Raw genomic sequence first — 17,948 nt, 5'->3', positions numbered from 1 at the left:
TTTTACATCTTTTATTATTAAGCTTTGTACTTAAACGTAGTTTTCTTTCGGCTCTTGCATTTCTCACAGTTTGAGACCGATATTTTATGTATAAAAAAAGTTGTAACGTTCAAAATATGTTGAGGTTCAGAAAAAAGATGAAATAATTTTCAGTGAAGTTCCTACCAAAATGCAGTATCTAAACTCTAATACATTTCCCAAAGTTTCAGCTCGATATTTTATTTACAAAAAAAGTTCTTAGGTTCAAAAAAACATTCAGTGAACTGAAAAACTGTGGTCGGTAATATAGGTATTTAGCTGTGTCACATGCCCTTAAATCATAGAAAAACTATTTTTCCAAATATCTGACTTTTGGCACGACAACTCCCTTAATTTTTTTTTTTTCGTTCCAAATAACGTACAGCCCACAAATATCGACCGATTTAATCCGAAAAAAAATCGAAAAAAAGCTGATAAGATTTCCAAGAGAATTGTCGAGCCCGATAAAGTATTATTTAGGTCAAAGAGGAGTTACGAACCTCAAGCCTTGCCCTCGTCGTCTGTTCAAGCTCGAGTTTGCTCTCCAACTCTTTCGTTCGGAATTCCAGCCTTCTCGTCGCAAGACTATTAGCTGTAGGATCTCCAAGTTGCTCGACAGATTCCAATCGTTGACTGAGCTCCGTCAGTTGATCTTTCAAGGAAGACTTTTCAGCTTCCAGAGCTACGATCTGAACTTGAGCCTCCTGGAGTTGAGTCTGCTCGGAAGAAACCTGCTGCACTGCTGCGCGGTACTTCTTCAACACCTGATTTACATCAAAAAATAATGATAGAAGTTTCAAAATGTCATTTGAAAAAAAGAGGCCTAATCACTAGAGGCCGCGGAAATCATTTGAAAAATTCTAAATAATGTCAATAGTAGCATAGATTTTAAATAATAGGTTCACTTTTCCTGGAATTAATTCTCGAACAAAAAAAAAAACGAGTTTTCAGCAAAATAGATGAAATTTCGACAATTTAGTTGAATTTAAAAAAAAAAAATAAAAAAACGAATTTTCAAAGACAAATGTAATTGTTAATGTTGCAACTGAATATATTTTTATTTTTAATTGAAAACAGTCCAATTTAACAGAAAAGTCCAATTTTCAACAAAATACTTGAACTTTCAACTTCAAGAGATTAAATTTCAATTTAACAGTTGCATTTTCAAACAAGAAGATTAATTTTCTACCAAAAAGAATTCATTTTTATCAAAGCACAATAATTTCCAATCAAATAAATGAATTTTGAAATAAAAAAAAGATCAATTTTCTCATAAAAATGGAATAGGTAAACTTGAAATTGGAAAAATTAAGCTTTTCTAAGAAAGAAAAAAGAATTTTCAACAAAAGACAACAAATTCAACAAATTTTCAACAAATTTTAAAAGGAAAACGTAATACTTCATAATTCAACTAAGTATATTTTTATTTTAAATAACAAAAAAGTGGAATTTAGAAACAGACCAATTTTTAACAAAATACATCAATTTTAAATCAGTTCAGTTTTTAAATATGAAAATTAATTTTCAAACAAAAAAGGATTAATTAAAACAACAAAAAAACATAAGATTCCAACAAAACAATCCAATTTTGAAATAAAACAGATAAATTTTCGCCCGAAAATGAAATAATTTAACTTAAAAGTTACAAAAATTCAGTAAAAACGGTTAAATTTAACAAAAAAAGACCAATTTTTCAACAAAATAGGTCAATCCTAAACTTAAATAGATTAATTTTCAACCTAACAGTAACAATTTTAAGCAAAAGATTTATTTTCAACGAAAAAAAACCATAAATTTCCAATCAACTGATTGAATTTTGAAATAAGAAAACCTAAATTTTCTCGCAAAAATGTAAAAGTTAAACTTTAAGTTGAAAAAATTATGTTTCTACCAAATAAAAACGAATTTTCAACCAAAGTAATGAATTTTTAGCAGATAAGTTTAATTTTCAACCGAATAGTTTTATTTTCAACCAAAAATACTAATTTTCCAGCAAAAAACACGATTTTTCAACCCAGATGCATTTATAACAAATTAGTTTAAATTTTCAAACTTAACAAATGAATTTTAAAAGAAAAATGTGACAGTTAATATTTTAACTAAATAAATTTTTATTTTAAATAAAAAAAGTTAAATTTAACAAAAAAGACAAATTTCGAATAGAAAAGATAAATGTTGAACCAAGCAGTTACATTTTTAACCAACAAAAAAATAATTTTCTACTCCCAAAAAACTATTTTTTAACCAAATACATCAATTCTTCTACCAAAAAGGATGAGTTTTTATCAAAATACATAAATTCCCAAACAAATAATTGAATTTTCAAATAGAAAAGATAAATTTACTTCCGAAAATGGAATAGTTTGAAAAAATTAAGTTTCTACCAAAGAAAAACGAATTTTAAACCAAAATAATGAATTTTTAGCACATAGGTTTTATTTTCAATCAAAAAAATAAATTTTCCGACAAAAAATACGATTTTTCAACCAAATAGATGAATTTTCAACAAATTAGCTGATTTTTTAACATAAAAATGTAATGGTTAATATTTTAACTGAATAAATTTATATTTTAAATTAAAAAAGTTAAATTTAACAAGAAAAAACAAATTTCCAATAAAATACTTGAATCCTCAACTTGAAAAAAATAATCGTTCAACCAAGCAGTTGCATTTTTAACCAAAAAAACTGATCGTCTACCCCTAAAAACAATTTTTTAACAAAAAACATCAATTTTAAATCAAACATTCGAATTTTCAACTATGAAGATTAATTTTCCACCAAAAAGGATGATTTTTCATAAAAATACATAAATATCCAGCCAAATAATTGAATTTCCAAATAAAAAAGATAAATTTTAAACCGAAAATGGAATAATTACATTTTCAGATCCATAATTTAATTTTCAACGAAAAAGATGAATTTCCTATTAGAAACTAGTTGAATAATTAACTAAAAATAATTCGTTTTCAAAGAAACAGTTGCATTTTTCATAAAACACTGCATTTTTAACAAAAATATTACATTTCTACCAAAACATACGAATTTTTAAAAAAGAACATAGGTTTTCAACCGAACAGTCGAATTTTCACCCAAATTCTTAAATTTCCATTTAAAAAATTAATTGTTAACAAAAAAAAAAATTTTGCAATCAAAAATGTAACAATTAAATTTAACCAAAAAAATACCAATTTTCAACAAAATACATAAATTTTTAAACAAATAGTTGAACTTTCAATAAAAAAAAGATTGATTTTCTACCGAAAATGGAATAATTAAGTTTTATATTGAAAAAATTATTCATTAACAAACAAAAAAAACGAATTCTCAACAAAATAGTTCATTTTTTGAATATGTAGATGAAGTTATATAAAATAATTTCAACTTCGAATAAAATAATTTCCTTTTCTAACAATTTGTTTAGCTATTATTTTCACATAATTTAGGCAAGGTCTTAAAGAAATTGGAAAATATGTTTAAAAGCAGAGTGAAAATTAAATTAATATTAAATTAATTTAAATTTAAAAAATTACATTTCTACCAAGAAAGACGAATTTTCAACAAAATATATTAATTTCCAACCATACAGTTAAACTTTCAACTAAAGGACATACATTTTTTACCGAATAATTAAATTTTTAATTGAAAAACATAAACAATTAATAAAAAATGGAATAGTTTATTTATTACTTTAAAAGACTTATTTTCAACCCTAAATGAAACGAATTTTTATCAAAATATATAGATTTTCAACCAATGAGATGAAATTTCCAATAAAAAAATTAATTTTTAACAAAACAATGGAATTTTTGACGAAAAAGACGATTTTTTAAAACAATATAAATGAATTTTCAAGAAAATAATTAAATTTTCAAATTCGGTTTCCTACCTCTGCAAGTTCCTCTTCATTTTCTTCCAACTGAGAAAGCAATTCCGTCCTTTCTCTCGCAGCAGCATTCGCGCGGTCCTCAGCTTCTGACCGTTGACGAGAAGCTTCTTCCAAAGCTGCCTGGGTCTCATTTAGGTCCTGTTCCAGAGCCTGTTTGGCTTTTACTGCAATTGCTCTCGCACATTCTGCATCCTCCAGTTGATTTTTCAACTGACGAAGAGCCGCCTTGCCTGTCGAGTCGCCCTTTGAACGTTCCAACATCGTTTGAGCATCTCGCAGAAGCGCCTTTGTCCTCTTCAAATCCCTCTTCAGTCTGATAAGAAACGGTTCATATTTACAGTTTACGCAGGATGCCGTTTTAATAAAAACAAAAATATAAAATTTCCCGATTTTTTTCCGGTTCGCAAACATTTTTCACGGTCGATGAAATTTAACCCTTTCAATCTAGACGTATCGGGATTTTTATTATTGTTAACTATAGCTAAGAGTCTCACAAAAATGAATATTATAAAAATAATAAGATGATTTTAACATATTAAATAATTATATTTTCACCGAAATGAAATAACTATATAGCGAGTCTCAAATATCGTCTGGGTATAATAGACCCAGTTGTTGGTTGAGAGAGTTGAAAAATCGAACTCTTAATGCCAAAATGTTTTCCATTTGAAGTTATACAAATTAAAGCACTCAAAGTGGAACTCTTGAATTTCAAACTTTTAAAACTCAAGTTTAAAATTCAAAAATGTATTTAAATCTTCAATAATTTACACGTATAAAATGAAAGCTACTCACACTTTTCAACTAAAGAATTTTAAATTAAATGTAGATAAACTGTCAAATTTTAAATTTTAAACTCTTAAAAATTTAGATTCAGTTCCAAATATATTAATGCAGGTTATCATTTTCAACACTCTAAATTGAAGTATCAATCAGTGCATTTAAAAATTTTCGAAATTATATCATTTTACGTCATTTTAAGCTAGAATAATTAAAAATTGAACGATTACTTTTTTTTAAGTATCTAAACACTTCTCGAATTAAAAGTTCAATTATTTTTATTTTAAATAGTTTAAAATATTTTAAAATACTACAAAATGTTATTTGAAAATCTTGAAACATACCTGTCGTTTTACATTTTTTCAAATTTTAAATGATTTTTTTAATTATTTCCATTTAAGTTTCATTTTTAACGTTAAAATCTAGACGTTCTCAAATTTTGAACTGAATCCGAATCGCCTTTTAAAATCAATTATTATTCACTTGTTAATCCTTAATGTATAGTTCGATTTTTAAAATCATTATAATTTATATTCACATTTGCTCAACTAAAACGTTTTTTTTTTATTAAAAATTATCCATTTCGAACGATACCAATGTTTACTTTTTTAAGTCTTTAAAACTGTATTTTAAAATTCTTTAAATGAGAAATATACGCTTAAAAATTAAAATCCAAAATGTAATATTTGTAATTGAAAGATTTTCAAATTAAACATTATAAACTGAACGATATTATAATTAAAAAAGATAAAAATTAAACTGATTATTTAAAAAACAGTTGGAATCAAACTTGGTCAAATTATTTTTTTTTTTAATTTGTCAAATACGCGATCAAAAAATAAATATACTGTCATCGCCCGATTTTTCCCGGTTTTCCGGGTCCAGCGGCCACCATGAACATAGTTCAATTTTCGAAAAAAAATAACAACTTTAATCAAATAGTTAAATTTTCCACAAAAAAATTACATTTTTGACAAAATATTCGAATTTCTAACCAAATAGTTTCATTTTTAGCATACAAAGATCAAATATTTGAATTTTTAACACAAAAAGACCAACTTTTTGGAATGCAGTTGAGTTTTCATCGAAAAAGTTCATTTTCTACCAAAAAAATATGACTTTTCTTCCATAGAATATCAATTTTTCAACAAAAGAGTATGGTTTTTATGCTAAAAAGTCGAATGTTTGAGAAGAAATTGGATTTTTAAAGAGAAAAAGATGAATTAAAAAAAAAAGATCATTTTTAATAAAAAAAGATGAATTTTTAAAAAGATATTCGAATTCTCAACCAAAAAGTTGAACAGGATTAAGTTTCAGCAAAAAATAGAATAGTTAAATTATCACGTCAAAACTCTGATAAAAAAATTCAACAAAAAAAAACGAATTCTCAAACAAAATTGTTAGATTTTCAACCAAAATACAATTTCAGATATAAAAAAGTAATTTTTAACAAACAAAAAAAAAAGAATGTTCAACAAAGTTATTAAATTATTCACCAAAAAGATGCATTTCCGACGAAGAAGATTAATGCTCTACCACAAAATACGAATTTTTAACAAAATAAATGGATTTAAAAAAAATTATTTAATTTTAAAGCAAGAAAGTTTAATTTTCTATAAACCAGTAAAATTTTTACCATAAAAAGTTCAGGTAAAAGCAAAAAGTTGAATTTTCAACGAAGCGTTTTAAAAAAGATATTTCATCAAAGCAATTGCATTTATAACCAGAAAGGATTAACTTTCAATCAAGAAAATTACATTTCTACTAAGAAAGACGTCTTTTTAAATATTTCGAAATACATTTTTAACTGAAAAAGATCAATTTTTAAACAAAAAAAGAATAGTTTATTTGTCAAATAAAAACATTTATTTTCAGCCAAACTAATATTTTTTTATCAAAATAGATACATTTTCAACGAAAGAAATGATGTTTCAAATTAAAAAAATGAATTTTCAATAAAGTAGTTGAATTTTTGATTAAATAAATATCACTTTTTAACATCATATTTGCATTTTCAATAAAAGAATTGAATCTTCAACTAAATAATAGAATTTCTCTTTCAATCAAATGCTCGAATTTTCGAACAAAAAGTTTGAGGCTCAATCAAATATTAATTTTCAACAAAAGAGTAAGGTTTTTAAGCTAAAAAGTCGAATGTTTTAGAAAAAATTGGACTTTTAAAAAGAAAAAGATGAATTTTTAAGAAAAAGTTCATTTTCAATCAAGAAAGATAAATTTTTAACAAGATAATCGAAATTCTCTAACGAAAAGTTGAACAGGATAAAGTCTCAGCCAAAAATATTATAGTTAAATTATCAGCTAAAAACTTGAATACAAAAAATTTAAAAAAAAAAACGAATTTTCAAACAAAATTATTAGATTTTCAACCAAAATAATGATTTTTTAAAAAAGAAGATGAACTTTTTATTTTAAAAAACGAATGTCCAATTTATCCAATTTCAGATATAAAAAAGTAATTTTCAACAAACCAAAAAAATGAATGTTCAACAAAGTTATTAAATTTTTGATCACAAAGATGAATTTCCGACGAAGAAGATTAATATTCTACCAAAAAATAGGAATTTTAAAAAAAAGAAAATAATTTTCAACAAAATTATTTAATTTTAAAGCAAAAAAGTTTAATGTTCTACAACCCAGTAGAATTTTTAACCAGAAAGGATTGACTTTCAATCAAAAAATTACATTTCTACCAAGAAAGACGACTGTTTAAATATTTCAAAATACATTTTCAACTGAAAAAGCTAAATTTTCAACCAAAAATAGAATAGTATATTTGTCAGTATAAAATACTTATTTTCAGCCAAACTAACTTTTTTTTATCAAAATAGATAGATTTTCAACGAAAGAAATGATCCTTGATTTAAAAGAAATGATTTTATAATAAAGTAGTTGAATTTTTTTATAAAAAAACGATTATTTTTAACAATATTTTTGCATTTTCAACGAAAAAATTGAATCTTCAATCAAATTATAGAATTTTTCTTTCAATCAAATGCTGGAATTTTCAAACAAAAAGTTTGAGATTCAATGAAATATTTGAATTTTCAACATAAAAAGACAAACTTTTTGAAGGCAGTTGAATTTTCATAAAAAAATTCATTCTCTACCAAAATTCGAATTCTGAACCAAAAAGTTGAACAGGATGAAGTTTCAGTCAAAAAAATAATAACTAAATTATAAGCTAAAAACTCTAATAACAAAAATTCAACAACAAAAATCGAGTTTTCAAACAGAATTGTTAGATTTTCAATCAAAATAATTATTTTTTTATCAAGAAGATGAACTTTCTGTCAAAAAAAAAAAAAAAAAAAAAAAAAGAATGTCCAATTTATCCAATTTCAGACATAAAAAAGTAATTCTTAACAAACAAACAAAATGAATGTTCAACAAAATTATTACATTTTTCACCAGAAGGATGAATTTGCGACAAAGAAGATTAATGTTCTACCAAAAAATATTAATTTTGAAGAAAGATGATTTTTGAAATGTTTCAAAATACGTTTTTAATTAAAAAAAAAAAATGTTTAACCAAGAAAAAATAGTTTCTTTGTCAGTACAAAATACTTATTTTCACACAAAATAACATTTTTTTAAATCAAAATAAATATATTTTCAACGAAAGAAATGATCCTTCAATTAAACAAAAAAAAGAATTTTTAATAAAGCAGTTGAATTTTTGATAAAAAAAACGATGATTTTTTAACAATATATTTGCATTTTCAACAAAATAATTGAGAATCTTGAACGAAATAATAGAATTTTTAATCCAACGAGATTATATGAAATATTTTTGAACTCGGGTGTGAAAAGCAAGATCACAGTTTTTGTCGAAAAAATAGATTTTCTTTTCAAAAAGACGAATGATCAACAAAACAGTCAAATTTTCTACCAAAAAGTAGTTCGCAAACATTTTTTACGGTCAATGAAATTTAAAAAATGTAACACTAAAGCTACAAAATTTTCGACTTGAGGTAATAAAAACTGAGCAGCAAATGAAAGCGCTCAAAGTGGAACTGTTAAATTTAGAATTTTTAAAATTGAAATTTAAAACTTTTTAATTAAAAAATGTTGTATTCAAATGCTCCATAATTTACGCGTATAAAATTGAAGATACGAACATTTTGGAATATAAAAAAATATAAATACACGTTGTCATTTTCAGTGCTCTAATTCAAAAAAATCAATCAATGAACTTTGAAATTTTCAAAATTATATAATTTTAAGCAACAAACATCAAATATTTAAAAATTGAAAAAATTCTGACTAAAACTTCTTAAATTAGGATTTCAATTATTTTCTTTTTAAATAGTTTAAACATCTTTGGAAAGCTTCCAAATTTTATTTCAAAATCTTGAGAAAACTAAAAGTTGTTTTAGATTTGTTTTGAATTTAAAATTATTTTAGAAATTTTTTCAGAACTTCTAAATATCTGTCAAAATAAATTGAATTTCTTTTACAATTTTCAGAAAATTCTGCAAATGTTAGAAAATTTGTTTACAATTTGGATGTATAAATAACAATTAAACATTTATTATTTGTAGGCGAAATTAGAGTAATTTTAAGAGATATGTAGAAGCTTTTTAAAGATTCAAACTTAATGTGAAACTTGAAATGATAGCCCAATATAAAACAAAATGTGGATTTTCGCAGATTTTAAACAAAAAATTAGATTATTTTCAAGAATTGTGAAAAGTTTCTAAATAATAAAAACATTTTCTTAAGATTCCTAGGAAAATTAAAAATAACTTTTCATTTTGAAAAATTATTTTAAGAGAATATTTAAAAAGTTTTTCAAAGGTTTAAACAAAATTTTCAAAAATAATTCTAGAAAATTTTAAGAAAACTTTCTAAAATTTGCATAAAAATTTTTTATCTTTTCAAATTCTTTTTACAAATGTTTATTTGAAAATTATACATTAAAATTTTTTATTTTCACTGAAAATTAAGCATTTTTCAAATACAACAATTAAACTTGTAACGTCAAGGTTTAAAGGCTCTTCGAAATTCGAACGATTCCAGGTTTTCTATGTCAAACAATTCAATTAAAGATTCTTTACTTTTAAATATTTAGTTTCAATTTACTTGTCTTAAATAAAAATTCAAGTTTTTCTAAATATTTAATAATTAATCTTTTTTTTTTTTAATTAAAACTTTCAAATTGAATGGGTTAAAAATGGAATGTTTTAGACTGAAACAATATTTTTAATTTAATAAAATCCTTTATTTAAGAATATATTATTATGAAGTTATTTTTAAGTTGAAAATAGTTTATAACCTTTCAGTCACACGTTCACAATTGTTTAATGACTAAGACTTTCTAATTGAAACCGTGTAAGTTTTAACGTAAAATTCTAAAAATTCTTAAATTTTGAACTGGTTGAAAATCGTTTTTGTTCACTGATTATTACTTAAAGTACAGATAAATAAAAAAAATGTATTTATTTATTAAATAAAAATATTTTCTTTTCCAAATTTTTCTACATGGAAGGCTTTTATTTTTCATTTGCTCAAGTCTTTAAGAAAGCATTAAAAAAAATTTGAATTAAAAATGTAAGCTTTGAAATAAACATTTTAAATAAAAAATTTCTTAAGTAAAAAAATGTTTAATTACGAATTGTAAACTAAATAATAGCATAGTTAAAAAACATAACAATCCCACTAATTATTTTAAAACTCTTAAAATCGAACATGGACAGATTTTCCTTCTCAGATTTGTAAAATTCCCTGTCAAAAAAAAAAAATTCTCTGTCATTTCCCGGTTTTTCTCGGTCTCAAAAAATTCCCGGTCCCTGAAAATGTGACTAAAAAATGATTGAAGTGAGTGTATGGCAGTCGCGTATTTTAAAATGAAGTTTTCATCCATAAATAAACTTTTAATAAATATAAAAAAACAAACCTTTGGGTTGTTTCAGCTTCAGCGGCGCGCTCGGTTCGATCCTGCTCCTCAAAGCAGACCAATCGACGTTCCAACTCGTGTTTTTCCCTCAGCAATATTGTCCGCTCCTCATGTTCATTCTCCAGCTGAGTCTCCAGAGATTTGACTTTCTTGTGAGCATTTCCTCTCACATCCTCGAGCTCCTCGTCCCTCTGCTGCATTTCTTTTCGCATCTCCTTTCGTTGCTGCTCAATACTCATCTCAAGTCTGAGTTTGGCCTGCTCCAGCAACTGCACCTGTCCTGCCAAATCGTCCAATTCCTCCTCCTGGTCCTTGCACTTCTTCTCCAACTCGTGTTTCGCCTTCTTCAACTGAGCGACCTCTTCCTCAGTTTTACCTCCAAACGTCAACTCCTCTAATTCCTGAGTCAAAGTGTGAAGTCTCTCTTCCTTCAACTCAATCTCCAACCGAGCATCCTAAAAATATTTCAATCTGAAGATCAAATCCTGGATGGGGGGAAACATTCCTACGGTGGATAATGCTTGCTACCTCGTGTGGATAATCATTAATTAAAAATACTAGTGTGCGTATAATTAGGAATTAGGAATGGAAGCTTCTAATGTGTCCCCTAAGGGTTTACATTTTCTTACACCTTCTCTATTCCTTTACACACCCTCCACACACTTACTTGGTGGTGGAAGGGGGACCTACAGTTTAAGGTGGGTTCCGAACCACCAAGAGCAACAGCCTTAAGTACTTAGAGAAAACCTTTTTCTCTAGAGGTACCGGTCCCACGACTCTCCGGAGATGACCAACTCCCTTGCTAGGCTAGTGTTCACCGCATGGGCCACCGAGAGACTCTTCCAGAGTGCGAGGCGGGAATCGAACCCGCAAGCCGAAGGAGTGGGTCCAAAAGCCTACGCTTTAGCCCCCACGACCATCGTCCCACTTAATGTGCGTATAAAATAATGAATTTAAAGTGATAAATCAAAATTAGGATTAATTATTTTAATTTTATTTTTACTCTTAATTAATGATTATCCATTGTGGGCTAAATTATCCACTGTAGGAAGGTATTCCCTGTATCAAGAAATGGATTTGTTAATTTTAGGATTGCTACAAAATCCTAATTTTGAAATGACTGAATAAATTCTCTTAATTTTAATTATACGAGAGCTAAAAAAATTTCTCTTTAAAAGGTTGATTGATTTCAAAATTATGTATAAAATAAGACCAGACTGAAGCCAATTTGTCTACTTTTTAAGTGAATATTGCAAAAATAGTGTAAATTTCAATGTTTTCTTAAATTTTCAAAAAATTCCGAAATAGTCAACATTTTTTAATGTTCTTGGGCTTATTTTCAAGCTTTTTTTACCGTATCACAGAAACTTATAAGTATAAATTGTAAAAATTTTCTTTTTGAATTGCATCAGAATAAAATTCAAATAAATATATATTTTGAGGAAATTACATAGAAACGTCATGATTATATTTTTCATATATTTTACAAAAATATTTTCGTTACCAAAAATAACACTGCAATTTTTCCAACGGTGAAAAAAAAAGCTTGAAAATCAGCCAAAGAACATTGAAAAATGTTGACTATTTCGGAAGTTATTGAAAATTTAAGAAAACATTGAAATTTTTTTAGCTCTGGTATAATTAAAATTATGAGAATTTATTCAGTCTTAAAAAAAGAAGTTGGCCTAAAAACTTTTGCACGACAGTGTATATCTAATATATGAATTTTAAACTAAATAATTGAATTCTCAATTAGAAACGATAAATTTCAAACTAGAAATGAGAGTATTCAATTTTTAGTTTAGCAATTAATTTTTAAACATGAAAAAAGTAATTTTTGAAACAGAAAAAAAGTTGAATTTTCAACAAAAATGATGAAGCTTCGATTTAAAAAAAAATTAGTTATCAACGAAAGGTGTATTAATTGATATTTCGACCAAACAGATTTTATTTTTCAATCAAAAAAGTTGAATTGAATACAAAAAATACGAATTTTCAATGAATTAGTTGAATCCTCAACCGAAACAGACTACAAAATAAAAAAAAGAATTGTTAAAAAAGGTGGGAATTTTGAACAAAAAAAAAAGGTTTAGTCATTTAATAAAAAAAAATCTGATCCAAAATCTAGAATTTTGTAGCCAAAAAGACAAACTTCCAGCGAAAAGTTTAGCTTTTAACTAAAAAAAAGACGAATTTATAACCAAATAGTTTCATTTTTAACTACAGAAGAAATTTTCTAACTAAAACGATGAATCTTAAAAAAAAAATTAATTCTTAACCAAACAGTTAAGTATTTAGCCAAAGAAATTAATTGTTAATTAAAATAATAAATCTTCGAGCGAAAATATGAAGCTAAACTTTTAGTTAAAAAAATCAATTTTCAACAAGAAAAAAACAAAATTTCAAATAAAGAAATAAACTTTTAAACAAAAATAAAAGTCTCCTTTTTAGATTAAAAAATAAATTTTCAAAAATAATTTCAAGCCAAGAAATGAACTTTTAACCAAAAATATAATAGATAAATTTAAATTACAAAAAAATTAATTTTTAACTAAATAATATAAAATTTTAACGAAATAGTTAAATTTTCAATAAAACAGATGAATTTCCAACCATCAAGATTAAATTTCTAAAAAATTTAATAGTTAAATTTTTAGTTAAAAAAATTAATTTTTAACCTAAATAATTAATCTTCAAGCAAAAATATGATTTTTATCAAAATAATTAAATTCTCACCTTAAACCAGACAAATTTTCAACAAAATAAACGAATTTTCAGATAAAAAGATAAATTGTTATACAAAAATGGAATAGTTACAGTTTCAGATAAAAAAGTAATTTTTAACTAAAAAAAAACTAATTTTCGAACCGGATATATAGTAAAAAAAGGTAAATTTTCAACCAAAAAATTAGAATAAGGAATTTTCAACAACAAAAATTCATTTCTAAACAAAATAATTGAATTTTCAATCCAAAGAAGATGAGTTTGCAACACTGTAAATGAATTTTCAACTAAAAAATATATATTTTCAAGAAAAAATGGGATACTTACATTTTCCGATAAAAAATTCATTTTTATCCAAGTGGTTACATTTTTATCCAATCACATGAATTTTTAACTAAAATCATGAATTTTCAACCCAAAAGATGAATTGCTACTAAAAAAGCCCAATTTTCAACAAAATACATGAATTTTTAACTAAAAAAGATATATTTCAAACCAAAAATAAATAGATTAGTTAAATTTTCATTGAGAAAAATAATTTTTAAACCGAAGAACAGTATTTAACCAATGACATGAACTTCGAACAAAAAATGGAACATTTAAATTTTCATCTTGAAAAATAAATTTTCAAAAAAGAAAAAAAAATTTTAATCAAAGAAACGAGTTTTCAACAACAAATTTTAATAAAAGTCAATAGGATTTTAATGAATAAGTTAAATTTTCACAAAAAATATTTATTTTTAACCAAATCAAATCATTGTTCAACGAAATAGTTGAATTCGCAGTCAAACAGGTGAATTTTAAACAAAGAAAATTAAATTTGAATCAAAAAGGAAATATTTCATACAAAAAATTGAATAGTTAGATATTCTTTCAAGGCAATTAATTAAAAAAAAAGACATGACCCTTCAACTAAAAAAGACGAATTTTCAACCAAAAATAGAATATTTTCATTTCCAGCCAAAAAGACGAGTTTTCAACCAAACAGATTTAATTTCTAGCTAAAAATATCAATTTTCGACCAAAAAAGAAATAAATCAATTTTCAGTTAGAAAAATTATTATTCAATAAGAAAACAAACTAATTTCCGACCAAAGTAATTAATTTTTATCCAATAAAACAAAGAAGATTACCAAAAAGATTTTCATTTAAAACCAAAGCAGATTAATTTTCAACCAAACATTCGTAATTTTTAATTTAAAAAAAGTTGCAATTTCTACCAAAATAGATGGATTTTCAAAGAAAAAAGGCGAATTTTCAACAAAACAGTTCATTCTTCAACCAAAGAGAATCAAGTCTGAACAAAATTCTTGAACTTTCAACCAAATAATAAAATCAACTTTAACTTCAGTTTATCGAAAATTCCCTATAATTGTGTCGGATTACACCCGTTCTTACATAATTTTTTTCTACACAAAATATATTGTACACAAGTATACTGATCATATTTTTCCTACACAATATTTTTTCTATACAGAATATTTCCTACACAGAATTTAATATTGTTTCATGGTTTGTTTTTTTCCTACATAAAATATTTTTTACACAAAACATTTTCTACATAGAATTTAATACTGTTATATTTTACCTTCACAACATTTTTTCTACACAGAATATTTCCTACACATAATTTAATATTGCTTAATACTTTTAATTTTCTCCTACGCAAAATATTTTCTACACCCAACCATTAAGTGTAAATTTTTCTTACACGAAACATATTTTAAATTGTGTGGGAAAAGATTCACACTTAATGCTTGTGTGTAGAATATTCCTGTTCATCCTCACTCAGAATATTTGATATATAGCAACGACATAATTTAAATTAAAACTATAATCATTTCATCTTGTGTAGGATCTACTTTTTGTAAAAAATATTTTATTCAGTGTTTTAAATATGTTATCCAGAATATATTTTGTGCAGGAAAAATATTGGATATTATATTTTCGCGTAGAATGTTCAGAGACTATCTTTATAATAAAATATTACTATTCAATCCTGTGTAGAATATACATGTTCTGTGTAGAAAATATTTTTTGTGGGTAAAAATAAAAGTACTAAGCAGTATTCAATTCTGTGTAGAAAAAATTGTGTGTAGGAAAAATATAATAGTATTTAATTCTGTGTAGGAAACATTTTGTGTGGGAAACATTTTTTGTAGGAAACATTTGGCGTTGAAAATATTTTGTGTAGGAAAAAAGTAAAACTATTAAATAATATTAAATTCTGTGTAGGCAATAATCTGTGTAGAAAAAATGTTGTATAGGAAAAATATAACAGTATTAAATCCTGTGTATGAAATATTTTGTGTAGAAAAAATATAATCAGTATACTTGTATACAATATATTTTGCGCAGAATAAAATTGTGTAGGAACAGCGTTTTCCCAATTGTGTCAGGATTTTCCTGACGTTCCACAACCATTTTTAAACTCCCTAACTTTCCCTGATTTTCTGATCTGTAGCAACCCTGTAATATATTTAAACTTACACTCAAATTCTGTTCAACAGCGAATTTCTCAGCTATCGCAATTTCCTTCTCCCTCGCGAGTCTTTCTCGTTGAGCCTTCTCCTGTCTGAGATCGTCCATCAGATTCTGAGTCTCAGAGTCGAACCTAAATAAAAATTTCGACCAACTTAGATTCTATTTTGAAGAGCTACCTCAACAAAATCAATAGCCGGCATCAAGTTGTAGGATATTAAGTTAAGTTTGTTTCGCGTTGGCACGGTGGCGTAGGTTGCAGTTTTGGCAAAAAGCCCAAACACTTGTTGCAGCTTAATGAAATGAGAATAGTCGCAAATGTAGCGGGCAGCGGCGGCGGCGGCGACATTTTCGAGAGCAAGGGGCTAGATCAGGCCGATTCGTCTAATAGCTAATTATCTCCTAGAGCCTAGAGCCTAGAGCCTAGAGCCTAGAGCCTAGAGAATTCATTAAATTAGGACTTGGTGAAAATCTTACTTGCGCTGCTTCTTCTCGAGAAGATTATTCCTCGCAGTTTGCTCCTCCAGGAGAAGTCTCAGGTCGTGCATCTCCCCATTCAATTTTTGAACCCGGCGTTTCCACTGACCGACGACTTGACGTTGCTCTTCGACTTCCTCGTACGCATCAGCCAACTGAAATCGGAATCATCCAACTCTTTCAACTCTATCAATTAACCACACCCGTATAGAGGCTTACACCGTTATTTCAGTAAGGGGCCCTACTTAAATTACGTAACGGATAAAATATTTCTACCCCTCCCCTCAATTCCTCTTACCGTAAGTGATTTTTATTTTTCAGAAATTCCCTGATTTTTAATTAGTTTAATATTCAAATACCAGAATTTAAATTTTTTTAATATTTTTAACGTAGAAGCTTTCATAAATGGAATAAAACACTATTTGAGATAAAAACTTTTAAATTTATCGATTTATTTTAAACAAAGAAATGTCTTTTTTAACAAAATGCTTGAACTTTCAACAAAATAATTAAATTTTGGCCATAGTAGATGCAAGTTTAACCTGAAAAGATAAATTGCCAACAAAAAAGTCACATAGTTTATATTTAAATTAAAAAATATTAAATTTACACACGAAAAAGAATTTTAAAACAAAAAAGAGGAATTTTAAACAAATAAGGATTATTAACTCAAGAAAGATATAAAATTTTATCTAAATTGTAGAAGCTTCATGCCAAAAGACGAATTTTCTCCACAAAAATCGAATTTTCAAACAAAATATAACTTTTAAGCAAATAAAAATTAATTTTCCACGAAACTTATGAATTTTTACCCCCAAAAAAATGAAATTTTAAACCAAGAAAAGACACTTTTCCACTAAACAGTTAAATTTTCAAACAAAGACATAAGCTTTCAATTAAAAAAAAACGAACATTTTTAACAATGTAGTTTAACTTTTACCCAAGTAGTTTAATTACTAATACAAATATTAAAAAAAAATTAAATTGATACTAAAACAGATGAATTTTTAAATGAAACAGATAATTTAAAAAAATTGAATTTTCAATCCATAAAGACGAATTTTTCACCTTTTTAACAAAATTGTCTAATTTTCTATCATATAATTGCATTTTTATTCAAGAAAGATTAAATTTCGCTTAAACCAGATGACATTTTATACAAAAACAAATTTTTTTAAAATATTTGAATCAATTAGTGTTCAAAAAAAAATTCCATCTGACGAAATCAATTTTAAATAAAAAAAAGTAGTATGGTATTTCTTAATGTATAAACAAATTTTAAAAGATTCCATCGATTTTCAAGTTATACTAGAGGATTTTAACTTTTTTTAAAGATGTCACGGGATTCCAAAGTATTTGGTAGATTGAAAAATAAACAAAATTTCATGGGATTTTCAACGATTCCAAAGATATCAATGGATTTTTAGATATTTTAAGGAATAAATTAGTTTTTACCCAAAAAGATGAATTTACAATTAATAAGATTAATTTTTTACTAAAATAAAAAAGAAATTTCGAAAAAATTCGTGAATTACCAACGAATAGTTCAACGTTTCCATAAATAATTGAAGTTTCACCAAAATTGTCAATATTTCCACTTACAAAGATGAATTTTATCACAAAAAATGTAATGGTTGATATTTCAAACAAAGAAGATGAAATA

The 17,948-nt window shown here is 25.6% G+C and overlaps 1 protein-coding gene across 1 annotated transcript in view; it reads right to left on the bottom strand.

Annotated features, from left to right (window-relative positions):
• Positions 1 to 494: 494 nt before the first annotated feature.
• The window catches only part of LOC117170011 (unconventional myosin-XVIIIa), a 399,533-nt gene continuing 382,079 nt past the window's right edge, over positions 495 to 17,948 (bottom strand). The window contains exons 19-23 of the mRNA XM_033356525.1: positions 16,286 to 16,440; positions 15,818 to 15,941; positions 10,604 to 11,058; positions 3,907 to 4,219; positions 495 to 782 (exon numbers count right to left, since the gene is read on the bottom strand). Of these exons, the coding sequence (XP_033212416.1) occupies positions 495 to 782; positions 3,907 to 4,219; positions 10,604 to 11,058; positions 15,818 to 15,941; positions 16,286 to 16,440 (1,335 nt within the window). The remainder of the gene's footprint in view (positions 783 to 3,906; positions 4,220 to 10,603; positions 11,059 to 15,817; positions 15,942 to 16,285; positions 16,441 to 17,948) is intronic.

The sequence above is a fragment of the Belonocnema kinseyi genome, chromosome 3 (genome assembly GCF_010883055.1).
Source record: "Belonocnema kinseyi isolate 2016_QV_RU_SX_M_011 chromosome 3, B_treatae_v1, whole genome shotgun sequence".
NCBI classification, from domain to species: domain Eukaryota; kingdom Metazoa; phylum Arthropoda; class Insecta; order Hymenoptera; family Cynipidae; genus Belonocnema; species Belonocnema kinseyi.
The sequence above is the reverse complement of the archived record's forward strand: the minus strand, read 5'-3'. Positions and strand labels throughout refer to the sequence as shown.